General features: G+C 46.5%; 4 protein-coding genes across 4 annotated transcripts; all 4 read right to left on the reverse strand.

Moving 5' to 3' along the window:
• Positions 1 to 1,230: 1,230 nt before the first annotated feature.
• On the reverse strand, positions 1,231 to 5,286 carry BHQ10_008032 (uncharacterized protein; the record flags this gene model as incomplete). The annotated part of the gene is made up of 5 exons (XM_040880794.1): positions 1,231 to 2,149; positions 2,207 to 2,294; positions 2,348 to 2,795; positions 2,847 to 2,934; positions 4,727 to 5,286. The coding sequence occupies 5 exons, from the start codon at positions 5,284 to 5,286 to the stop codon at positions 1,231 to 1,233; spliced, it is 2,103 nt and encodes a 700-aa protein (XP_040736535.1).
• Positions 5,287 to 6,436: 1,150 nt separating this feature from the next.
• On the reverse strand, positions 6,437 to 7,056 carry BHQ10_008033 (uncharacterized protein; the record flags this gene model as incomplete). Its single annotated transcript, XM_040880795.1, has 2 exons — positions 6,437 to 6,820; positions 6,892 to 7,056. The coding sequence occupies 2 exons, from the start codon at positions 7,054 to 7,056 to the stop codon at positions 6,437 to 6,439; spliced, it is 549 nt and encodes a 182-aa protein (XP_040736536.1).
• A 680-nt stretch (positions 7,057 to 7,736) lies between these two features.
• BHQ10_008034 (uncharacterized protein) lies at positions 7,737 to 10,903 on the reverse strand (the record flags this gene model as incomplete). The annotated part of the gene is made up of 8 exons (XM_040880796.1): positions 7,737 to 8,697; positions 8,747 to 8,902; positions 8,956 to 9,180; positions 9,238 to 9,370; positions 9,424 to 9,632; positions 9,691 to 10,581; positions 10,656 to 10,738; positions 10,796 to 10,903. The coding sequence occupies 8 exons, from the start codon at positions 10,901 to 10,903 to the stop codon at positions 7,737 to 7,739; spliced, it is 2,766 nt and encodes a 921-aa protein (XP_040736537.1).
• A 503-nt stretch (positions 10,904 to 11,406) lies between these two features.
• Positions 11,407 to 12,742, reverse strand: BHQ10_008035 (uncharacterized protein; the record flags this gene model as incomplete). The annotated part of the gene is made up of 5 exons (XM_040880797.1): positions 11,407 to 11,582; positions 11,638 to 12,348; positions 12,402 to 12,437; positions 12,490 to 12,552; positions 12,610 to 12,742. The coding sequence occupies 5 exons, from the start codon at positions 12,740 to 12,742 to the stop codon at positions 11,407 to 11,409; spliced, it is 1,119 nt and encodes a 372-aa protein (XP_040736538.1).
• Positions 12,743 to 12,757: the final 15 nt, after the last annotated feature.

A 12,757-nucleotide genomic window follows, 5' to 3' on the forward strand; every position in this document is an offset into this window, starting at 1 on the left:
CAGGAAAAAGAGCCCCGCGGCACCATCAGCAATAAGTAGTCTCCGCAGAAAGAGGAGGTACAGTAGGTTACGCAGGAGGAGGTGAAGGAAGGAAGAGGAAGCGGCTCGGCTGTTCCGCGATAACAAACAATCACCCGAGTTCCCGCCTTCATTAATTGATCAAGTTAAAACATGCTTAACAATTGACTTTGCTTAGCCTTGATTCGGAAATGTTAACGGTCAGCCACCGACTGATTCAGGATAGACCGACTCCTCACTGCGTTCTAGTCGCTGCACAGGTGCTACGTATGCCTGCCAGGCTCTAGATTAGTACGGAGATTTATCGAGCATTCAAGTGTTTCAATATACTGCAGATCCCTGAAACATGGGGGCGAAACTGTCTAATGCAATGCAGATTAAGTTATCTCTCCGAATTGTGAGCCCAAGCTGGGGTTGAGATGCATAGTATGCATCACGCATCACTTTCACACAGAATCATCATTCCGAATCGTGTCATCGTGTTCACCAGATGCTTAAATTTACGGTGGCAAGTCTTTTTTTATTCTCCCAGACTCCATGGGTCGCCTCTCGTGGGGCGTGCGTTGTGACCTGACTCGCTCTGCAGGAGACGCTCTAGCAATTTCTGCTTCGCGTGTGCGAAGGAATCCGCGATCCGCCTCGCCGAATACGACAACCCTAATCGCCTAGCCTGATTAGGACGCTACCTCTAGACAAGGCTGATTTTGACCTTGATCTGATAATGGCTGCATGGTCATTCTCTACTGCATGATGACATTCATTCATGCATTTATTCGACTATTGCCCACCTTGTATGGCACGGCAGATCCAGGGCGCTCAGCCGCTTTTCAGCTATCTCCAACGAACAATTTCGACATGCAGTCTATTCTGATCAGGGGAGGAGAGTGGATCATACTGTCACCATTGAGAAATCAACCATACGCTTCCTACGCTCCTGGCCTGAGGTCAACGCGGACATCCAATGTTTTGGCGCGAACAAGGCAAAGTCTAGAGCGACTCCCGTAAACCTACAGTCCAGACCTTGGAACTATACAACATCGAGTTCTGAAACATGCTCATGTGGTTGAATCATCTCAATTTCTCTAGGCAAGATGGTTAATCGAAGGTTATCCGGGTTAGCTGACTAGATTATGAGAATCGAAGCCCATTCCATTTGGTTGAATTGAGTCATGAATGTATCTAGAAACGTCATTTCAGTATTCATACCGATCTTTAGCCATCAAAACAAGCTGTCAGACGATAACTCCTAGCGTGTTCTTCGGTATCTGCGACTCTAAAAACTTCAATACCACCCTCCACACCATCCAAACCAACCGACCACTCGCCCTTCTCAACTAACTGTCTCCAGTTGTCCAAATTCGTCGACAAGTGCGGAAGATGGCTTGGAAGAAATGGACACCATCCATACTGATATAGTGAGTCGTTATTCACCAGGCTTTCTGGCACGTTTTCAGTATCTGTCACTGCATCGGGGTTCCCTTCACGAACCCAGCCATTATCACCAATAGGATTTGGCAGGATGAGTTGCACGGCGTCTTCAGATATCAGATCTGGCCAACTGTACACACCACTGATCCCATCAACCAAGAACTTGGCGTTCTCTCTTTCAAACACCGCAGAGACGGACTCTATCTTTGGACCGGGGAATAAAGGCAGCGGCTCGCCGACCCAATTCGATGATCCTTGCTGCATCCAGTCCGGTTCCCGTGGCTCGTCATCTCGAAGAACCTTGCCGTCTCGTCGAACAAACTCATACCGTTCACTGCCCCGATCCTCATCCAAAATCTCCTGGAGCCATGTAGTAGAGGGGATCTGCAATCCTGGGGCAATATACGCGAAGCTTGGTCGGCGGGCATTAAGAAAATAATCACGCAAAAACCCCGAAATGTGGAATTTATTCAACGTTTCTTCACCAACAAGGCCCAGTTCATCGCTTGTAGTATTTCCCGGAGATCGGCTTTGAATAGCCACTAGGAGATTATGATATGCCTTTAGATCTCTGGTAAGGTCAGCAGCGATATATCGTCTGTGATTTGCGGTATCGGATATAGCTTCTAGCCCGACGCTAGGCTGGAATCTGCCGGATGCGTAGATATTGAGCCAGAGTTGGAGGGCTGTTTGTAGCGGGTACCTGATATACTTTAAGTAATCTTTCTCCAAGCTTTTAATCCAATGTCTTCCGGATCACCAAGTACGCATCCGAGGCATCACCTCTCTTTGCCAGGTGCAGAGATGAGTGTCGAGATCAATGTAGATGCCGATTTCCTGCTCCGTGCCTTTCAGACCATCAGTATTTGCATCTTCGTGAAGTATAGACATCAATGCGCACCCAAATAAAGTACTATCCAATTCTCATGATCTTCGCCAGACAGATTGGGTAAACCTCCATTCAACACCCAGAACTCATTTGGGTTGGGCACGCAGAGATGAGGCGCAAAATTCATTACCGGCGAGGATTCAGGGTCGTTGCTGATCATGATATCAATGTTTTCTAGGAAATTGATCAATGGCTCCGTCAAACAGTCACGTATTGCTTCGGCCTCGTCTCCATATGCATCGAAAAAGTTATGTACAAGCACGTTGTTATGTGCTAGAGCCTGCTGCGTGAGGAAGGAGACGATTTTGTTATGCAGTGAAGCACAGATGGAGGGATCAAAAGCATCAGTCGGCTCCATAATCATAAATTCCCCAAGCGAGTCCGAAAAGGGCGCTTGAAAGAGTCTCCAAGCAAAGCGTTCTAGTGAACGCTCTGGTGAGCGTGGAAGCTGAATCAGGCTCTGATTGAAGATTAGTGGCTGTTTGTACGACAACTGAATTCAGTGTATGACCGTGAACTGGAGAATGCTAAGGACCGAAATAGCCAGCAGGTGATTTTCTTCCTTCGAATCATAGGCAATGTTGGCGAGACGGGGTCTTCTATGTATATAGTTTGAAGTGAAACACTTTTGTTTGTTTCCAGCAGCGATTACGGATTGCAAAGAGTAAGACAAAGGCCACCGCGATTATTTGCCAGAGGTATGGATACGTATTACGTCTTTCGCTGAACGGTAGAGTACAGTGTTACGGCTAACCCAAATCTGGCTTCGAGATCTTCGAAGATTAAAGTGACCCACTTAGGGCTATCTACACAGTTACCGTAGCATCATGAACCCATGTATGTATTTATTCTTGTTATAAAATAAGCTGTTAAAAAGGATACTGGCACGAAGAAAGAGCCAGTCCTGTGACGGATATTAAAAATGAGCATTTCATGATCGCTGAAGGCCCTTCTTTTCTTTAGCTGTAGCACACTTGCAAGCAAAGGACAATGACAAGTAATTATGCGGTTTAGCTTTCTCGATAATAACCAACATCTATAGAAGATCTCATGTCAACTGAACGATATTAGTCACCAAGTGTGACGTGCAACATCATGTCTGCAAGACCATTTTCGACTATTTGGCTGCAACGGCAAGTGTAGACTTTTCGGCTACGATGGAGAGTGTTGTTTAGAGTATTGTGAGCCTGCTTGTGGTACTGGTAAAAGCTTGGTTTTTTTTTTTTCAAGGTACATTGATAATTTTCTAAGACGGCCTCTGCCTTCATGATTCCCGTAGATTTGCTGGTGGAGGTGGTGGCGGTGGAAGTACTGGCTCTATTGGCCTGGGTGACAGTTCCATTGAGGATTGTGAGTCCTTGGAGACTGCCGAAAATTGCACGGTGTTTGTGGAGAGTATTACAACCACAGTAAGTAACATCAAATCTTTCGAAAAGGGTTATTCATTCCATGGACCCTAATAGGTATACTGCAAGATGGAATGTGTTACCACTCAAGGATGCACACAGCCACTCCATTTACTACAATGACTACCATCAGCACGACCAAAATGTATTCTATAATCACAAACAGCTTCGTGCTAATCTCAGATCGAACAGAGCCAGCGTCCATTTTAAAATCTATATCTTCCAGCATTGTCAGCCGGCGAAGTATTTAGGATACCACACTCTAGAACAGTTGTACAATCACAGTGACCCCATTTTCAACAACAACTAGCTCCAAAGCCACTCAGACTGGATTCTATATCATAGAACTCACTATTACCTACCCCAATATGAGCACTCGTTTTTGGCAATCAACTACAATGAACTGTCTGATCCTATCATTATCAACAATCGCATCATTCGGGGCGAAATTCTGTGACCAAACATCCACTTTCAATAAGGAAGACCCGGGCGACATCCTTGGTAGCAGCAACAACGGCAGTGAGTTTGACTGCAAGACTATTGTAAATCTAATACCTCCGTCTCCATCTCCGCAAGCAGCACAAATCAGCCCATTTCGTCCCTATGTGGAATTTCATAACAAATATTTGTGATTGAACATCCCCTTCGCAGCAGACTCATGTTGTTGGGAAGGCACCCATCAACTGGCTTGTGCAGTGCATTTGTATTGGCGTGTCCCAATAAGTAAAGCGAGTCATATTTTCTATTATATTAATGTATAACCTTTGAGATATATTGTACAATATTTAGATTGAAATCAATCAGACAAGGAAGCTCGTTATTTTCGGCGAGACGCAGGTGCCTGAATTGGGAATGTTGATGGACAATAGTATGCGTGAATGGAACGATCCATATTCTGCTCCAAGCTTTCCCCCAATTGTATTGACAGAAAGAAATAAATGATAGATATGATCCAACAGATTATGCCTGACATATCGTAATTCACCGCACAAAGCGGTTCACATAATCTGCACCCAATCCGACCTCCTCATAATGTTTTTTAGCCTTCTCAAGTTTGCTAAACACATCTTCTACCCCGACCGGAATTCCATCCTGGTCAACATAGATATAAGCACCCGTAACATGAAACATAGTGATCATTTCCGGTACATCATCCGGAACCTCGAGGGTGTGAATGTCGCCCGGGGGCTCAAACGCGTATCCGCCCTCAGTCGCCCACCAGTCATGCTCCAGATAGTGCCAGCGGCCCTTGAGAACCGTAGCATGTACACAGCCAGCGTGTCTGTGCCGTGACAAGATTCCAGACTTGCGTACGCGCAGAATATTGACAAAGAACCCGCCCGAGACGGAGAGAAGTAGTGGCCGAAACCATACATCGGGGGCTTGGGGAATCCATAATCGCTCGTCAACATCGTCCAGATGCAGAATACCGGGCACTACCAGGTCATCAGGGACCATGGGGAGAGGAGGGCCTCGGTAGGCGAGAGCGGATCGGTCGATGCCTTTGGAGGCTTGTGCCTGACTTTTGTTTTCGTTGGTAGCCATTGAGACTGTGATGTGGTGATGGGATATTGTGTATGGGATATAGATTAAATAAAATATAGTCTGTCGGGAGGTCGGTTCTTATAAAAAATGCCAAACCCTCTGGGCGTCAACGGCGCAGAAACAAGCCCCGCGTGAAAGCCATGTAAAATGCGCTATCAGAGTATTACAGTCTGATCAAAATAAATTCTGCCGGTTGCCTACAGTTTTACAATATTTTTCTTCTTTTTTTTATCGTTATATAGTGCAAACACCCCCCTTTTGGCATCTATCTTAGGACAGCGCAAGTTTGCAGTTTCTATGCTTGACAACGTCCATCCAATTCACCCGGCCGACAGCGATATCCTGTATTTCTACAAGTGATCATAGCCTTCAAAATAGGTTTAGCCCATCAATACAAGCCTACGTTGGGATTCTTTGGGATCTATAAAATGACAACGACTGTTCTCTAATGATTTGAATGTTTTCGGTATCCTTTGCCTCACCGAGAGAAAACAATTGTCCTCGATGTTGGTAGTAAGCATGAAAACTAACATGACAGTGTAGTAGCGCATCAGCCGCGCCGCTGCCTCGTGAAGCTCGCTTTGATTTTCATCTTGCTGGGCGTAGTGGGCGGCATGCTGCAGCGTCAATGGTGGAACGAGATATGCTCAAACGAGGGGCACTATTCTAATCGGTGTTGAGAAGGTAGGGGGGAGTAAAAAACCTCGATTAGTGTAGGGGTAGCTAAGCGGGGGGTGAGGGGGTCGGCGTCAAGGGCGGCTTCGTTATCAGAGCAATCAAACAGAGCAGACACAGAGCAGACCTTCCAGCAAAAATAAATATGATAACCTGATAGCAGTCGTGGCAATACTGGTTTGCATTTATTTGCGTCTTTTGGGCCGAATTGGAGAATTTCCCCCGCTAGAACAGGTATGGGCATGTTGTCTCGAGACTCATCGTAACAAGTCCAAATGTGTAGCAACTTGATAGGAATAATATCATATTGAAGCGTATGATTGAAGAATAGAATTGGATAAATAATATCAATGCTATCATCACATAGTATCAAACAGTACATTATCTATTGATAGCATCTGGAAAATTCTGAAATTCATTCCCTAGGTAAAGTCTGGTGTCTATATGCTTCTGTCAGGAGTACGCATATTACTACCTATCCAGGTAGGTAGAGATCACATTTTAGGATTAAACACACAGTGAAATCACTAGACACATCGCTACGATGATCCACGTACACTTTACTCGTCACGCCGAGATTCCCCAAGATGCTCAAGCCCAGCTCGAGACAGAGTTCCAGCACTCGAGCGCAGAACTGCGTCCCGACCGGAAATGGCACCATGTTCGCTGGATCTTGCATGAACTCGACATCCCAGAACAGCCCGCGCCCCCTTACGTTTCCCACAAATGGCCGTGGTGCAATGTGTTGATGCAGTTGCGCGCCGAGGATGCTGCCCATCTTCTGCACATTGTCGAGCAAGTTGTCACGTTGAAAGATGCGCTGCACCTGGACAGCAGCGGCGCAGGCCACGGGCTGAGCCTGTGGGATGGATTTAGCTGCGAGGAAGATGGAGCTAGAATAGAGACATGTACTTAGAAGTACTATCATACCTGGAAAGTGTGCTCGTGGAGTAGGCGACCAGACCTGGCCTCAATAACCCCGAATATCTTCTCGTGGACTAATACGCCTGATAAGGGAACAAATCCACCGCCTAGTGCCTTTCCAATAGTCTGGATATCGGGACTTGATATCCCTTCCTGCTCCCAGGCGTGCATGATACTGGTTTTTCCCGTACCGCACATGATCTATTTACATTACTAAGTCTCCTCTTCCCATGAAAAAAAGGGGGGAAATTGTGTAAATCACCTCACCCAACATTAGCAAAATCTCATATTTGTCACACAAAGCCCTCACAGCCCGAAAATATCCTGGTGCTGGAGGCATGCACCCTAAAGATCGTACCGCTAACCGTCTCAGCCACAAACATGGAGATATTCTCTGGACCCGATTACAGAATCTGCTCCTCAAGCTGCTTGGTCAATCGGTGAACTTACTGCTTACTTGTTTCTTCGGCCGAATTGAGGCGACATTCAAAACAGGGATCAACAAAAGCGACATTATGCGACATCCAATCCCCGTAGAACGCCCTTCGGGAACCATGTCCGGATACACACAGCGCGCCGAGGGTATCACGATGATAGCTCTGCTTGCGCGCAATGACAACTCGCGACATCCAGAAGCTTAGCGGTTTTAGAGATGAGTTTAGAAAATACATAGCTTATATTGCTCACGAAACGCGCTTATCAATCAATATGTATGTGTAATGTATTTGGCGAATCATGATATGACAGAAAATGAAACGTTTCTTTCGAACCAACAAGTCCTCTACTTCCATCAAGCTGGATATAAATCTAAAGTAGCAACACCGCTAAATCCAAATGCAGGCAAAATGTTATCAAAGATTCGCACTACTTCTGTTATTAGTGTTAGTTCCATCAATCCCATCAACAGGCCAGTTCCACCACGCAGATGCAATCTCATCCAGGCTCGAGATGGCATTGCTACCCCCAGGCGTGGCGCTAGTAAGCGTCGCCATACCTCCTGGTATCTGTGGTTGAGGCGACATTGAAGATGGAGATGATGCAGTAGAGAATAATGGTGCATCACCGAGTTCCTCTGAAAGCATTTTCAAGTCTCTAGTAGAAGGTGTCCAGTTCAATCCGCCATTGCCAATGGATCCAAAGTCGACGTCCGGAGGTAAGAACTTGTTCGTGTCAACAAAGTTGGCACCAAGTCTGGCGTCTTGCATCATTGACTGTTCGGCTAATCGTGGCTTTTTTTGGCCCGATAGACTGGATCTCGGATATTGACTACCAGCAGCGGTAGGATTGGGCATGGCAGAAAAAGTAGGGGATCTTCCGTCTGTAGCATTCTGCGGGCTCTTGGTAGCAGATGGCTCGAGTGACCTTTTCGGGTTTGCGCCGGTTTTTCGCATGTGGTTTTGCCATCGTCGCTGCAAGCTCACGAGGAAGTCTCTAGTTCGCTTTGCATTCTCGAAGGATTGACCAAGCTCGTCCAAAGCTCGAAAACAGACATTCAGATGTGCCGCCATGTCCGCCTGTCGGCTCTTATCATCCGCGTGTGACCGTCCGGTGTCTTGGGTAGACATAGAAATAGTGACAAATATCAACATCAGAGCAGCAGTGAATATGATAGCAACAACTTGATTGTTTATACGTCGGAATGTGTAATACTTTTCGTAAAGACGTAGCAGGCGTGCAATTGCCGTTGCCGATTCGGCACATGTTCTTCGGGCATGTTGATGGCCTGGTCCTTGTTTAGGGTTTTGCGGCTGAATGTAGCTTTTGGAAACCCAAGGCCGGTGGAAAAATATGACGATTTGATAGTATTGCATACTGTAGTCGAGTTTAGCAGGTAGACACATCGAAGCAACACAAGACTTACTGGAGCATCAGCAGGTGTGGTAGCACAGGGCCGGTGTCATGTTCAAGATCAACCTGCAGCGAAGGATCAAGACTCCTTTTCCAAGCAAACAAATCTTCGGTCACCTTATAGTTCATTCTTTGAAGATCATGACTCGCGATGTCACTACAACCGTAGCTGCGCGAAATATTAGTCAAAAGCCTTCTCATGCAGACTGGTCGTCTCCTTACAGAATGTGTCCAACAGGTGCAATCATTTCCCATAGATTGACGAATTGTTGGGTTACAAGATCACCCGGGTCCCTGAGGCCGTGTTCTAAAGCACGTGGCAACAACTCTCCCATGCCGTACGCATACCACGTCCCTTCTCTGGTATCCGGTGCCGATGCTGGCTTTGAGACAGATACATCTCCGGCGTTCATGCGAAAAGGGCGGCCTAAGTAGAATCCCCAAAAGCTTTACAGGTTCTCGTCAGAATATTCCTAGTTATATGGAGAGGAATTCAAAACTCACTGATCTGCAATGTAGCTACCCCAGAAAGTGATTCGACGCACTTTCGCCTCGATAGGCGTCATGCTTCCTTTTTGTACATACGTTGCCATATCCAGATGTAGACCTAAATCATACGCAAGTCGCATTGACATGCCTGATATTATAGTGAGCTTACTTTCGAATGTCAATATAATCGATAAATCTCACCACTGTAGAGCCACCCCCGAGCATCGCGATTCGATGCAGCTTCGTGACTACTCAGGATGGCAAGAGCCTGCACTGTAGCCACACAGGGACAATCTAATTCAATTTCCAACAGAGCTTTTGCCCTATCAGCAAAGAACTCTGATAGTGATTTTGGGAAGGTGATAAATGTTGGATGGTATCGCGCCTCGAACGCTGCTCCAAGTGCGCACCTACAAATATCAGGTCAGTATATCAGAACCTGGTATAGCAAAAATCAGACAGCATTACATTGCATTAGTAAGGACTTCCGAATAGAAAGGAGTATCGTCCAACTCATCACGCCATTTTGCACGCGCCAAATTGAACATCTCTCGGTCGACGATGTACAGACTCGGATTCTGCCATGTAAAGTAGAGGTCGATAAGATGACTTTCAAGGCTTGGCTCCACATACTGTCCAATACGCAGATGATTAAGAAGTTCTTGCCCATCATGGCGAACTGAGCGCACATCTGGGCCTGGTCTCTGTTTCGAAGTGGGTGCAACATCGACTAAAGTAAGGTTTGACGTTGGACCATAGAAACGCAAATGGCCATCGCTCGCTAGCTTCAGAGTGCCCATTCGAGATGAAAGCTGTTCGATGACCTCCCTCTCGGCTTCGTCGCCTGTCTCTGAGGCGGAGTCATCGTCATGCTGCTGCCCGCGCAGAGAGGATCGTTCGACTTCTGCGTAAGCCTCTGAGTTTTCAGGATTGGCGTTGCTCGGCGGAGTTTGTAGGTTCTTAGCATATAGGTCATCCAATATTTCGGCTGTCGGAAGACTAAAGTCGAAGACAGGCGGTATATAATCATGATTGTTGATATTAGGAAATTGTACGGATGGTAAGACAGAGGTGCCCGCAGTTTCAGCTGGGTACCGATTCGCAGGCGGCGTATATATACGATCATTTCCTCGGCTAATATCTCTATTCTGGAGAGTGGCCCGAGGAATGTTTGCACTGGTCCGGGAATTGTTCGCTTTGACCACGCTTCGCGGAACTTGGAGAGTGTCCAGCACTCTGTTCATTTCCTGTTCGGCATCTGGCCGCATTTGTGGTGGTTCAAGACCATTATCGTAAATGAATTGAGTTAATTGATCAATCCTTGCAGAAAAAAGCTCCGTGGCTGCCCGCAAAGAGATTCTGAAGAGGCACATTAGCAAAGTTTGATGAACCATGGTAGTTACACATCATTGACAAGCTTTAATTGCACTTACTTCCTCTTGTCGTCTCCATGCTGGTACCTGCAGATCTTCTCCTTCTTCTGACAGTTCAAGCAATTTGGCTGAGCTCCGTCACACTAGTATGGCCCTATATCAAATTCAGTTCATTCTAGAACTCGGGATTCTCAACTCACCCTGATCTTACTCTCCCTGCATGGGACGCATGCCGTAGTGACATGCTTGCGCGGCGCCTTCTTTCCCTGACCTGAGGGCTCTCGAGACTCGATTTGTGATGTTGGCATGGTGGTTGAATTCCTACGAGTCACGCGGATATCCAAATTTTATTGGGCCGAGATCAAGTCATTGTCGGTTTTCTTGCATTGGAACCTCGCAGACTTAGATGTACCGCTAGATCATTTCTCTTCTTCTGTATATTTTTCGAGGGGACTTTAGTGGGATTCTCTTGATTTCTTCATGATGGAAGTTGTCTAGACTCACTCTGCCATAAAATGCAGATTTGCACATGCGGGGAAGGAATCCACCTGCTCCAACTACTGTCTTCAACTCGGCCAATCATTTGCTCACAGTCCACAAAACGCGTCACATGATTGGACCACGACCGACCATCCGTTACAATACGTTGAATTACGAATATTTTATAGATCGAAATTACTAGCGTGGGGAGACATTCTGGTGATGTTAACATTTTGGTCTCTTCAGCTGATTGACAATAGGAATGATCATGAGAAATTCAGGTCAACAAGAGATATTTGTTGCTAGTTTTATCAAATCATTGAGCAAGGTTTCAGATTTTGTGAGCATCTCCATACTTCTCATTCTGTATGATCTCGACCCAGTAGTTGTCAGGATCAAGAACAAAGGCAACGTTCTTCATTCTTCCATCGGTGAGACGCTTCTTCCAGTTGACATTCAAGGATTCGAATCTTTCGCAAGCAGCGTCCAAGTTATCCACAGATACGCCTAGCATTTATTAGCACACATAACCTTACATGTCGAGCAGCTGATGATCACTTACAAATATGTCCGAATCCCTGGGGCTGATCGTTGCCATTGTGGTACACAGGGCCTTCTTCTTTCTCGGTGCCATAGTTCCAAGTGAGCTCCAAAAGACCTTCCCATTCGGCAACAGGGTTCTTGACACCCTCAGCCTTGGGTGGGTTTGATGTAGGGTAGCCCAAGAAGTAAAGATTGAACTTGGCATCCGGGTTCTCCGACGTGCGAACCAATGTCATGCCCATCACTTCTTGGTAGAACTTGAGACTTGCTTCGGCGGACTTGACTCGGAGCATGGTGTGGTTGAAGCGATAGTTTCCGACATCTGTAGTAGCTCCAACATCCTCATCATGACGTCGAATAATCTCCACCCAGTATCCATCGGGGTCCTTTGCAAATGCAATATGCTTCATGCGACCATCCTGCAATTTCTTCTGGAATGGATATCCGGCGTCTTCAATGCGTTTGCAGGCGGCTTCGATGTTGTCAACAGAAATGGCGATGTGTCCGAAGCCACGGTGCGGCTCTGTGTTACCATTCACAATACTGTATTCGGGATCGTTCTCGGTGCCCCAGTTGTGAGTGAGTTCGAGTACAGCGTTGCGGTCAGAGAAAGGGTTCTTGCCAGAGAGCGAGTTGGGGCCGTCGTAGGCGAGGAAATAAAGCGAGAATTTGGCTTCAGGAAAATCGAAATGTTGGATTTGGCTCATTCCGAGGAATTTGTAGTATTCCACTAGCGTTTAGCTATCAGCAGCTGGGTGATAAATAAGATGGGATTTGACTTACATGATCGCTTGGGGTCTTTGACCCGGATCATGGTATCTATGGCATTGTCAGCTAGCTCTTCAAGAGATATTATGGTGCTCATAATCACGGTTAAGTTTATAAGTCGAAAGATTCGTGGTGGAGGCCATGGTGCCGAACGCTCTTGAGCTTCCTGGAACAATTCCGTCAGCTTATCAGTTCGCGACTAAGCAGATGAATTGTAGCTGACCTTGAATCAGTGACGGTGCAAGTTGATATATCTTTGGCAGCTTGAACAATGGGGACGAAATGCGCTGAGTGAACATGAAGGCAGGATACGTCGTACTGACGGAGGGGAGAGATGGGAAAGTGGGAGGGGGCATTATTCACCTGTCGCG

The sequence above is a fragment of the Talaromyces amestolkiae genome (assembly GCF_001896365.1).
Source record: "Talaromyces amestolkiae strain CIB chromosome Unknown scaffold17.1, whole genome shotgun sequence".
NCBI classification, from domain to species: domain Eukaryota; kingdom Fungi; phylum Ascomycota; class Eurotiomycetes; order Eurotiales; family Trichocomaceae; genus Talaromyces; species Talaromyces amestolkiae.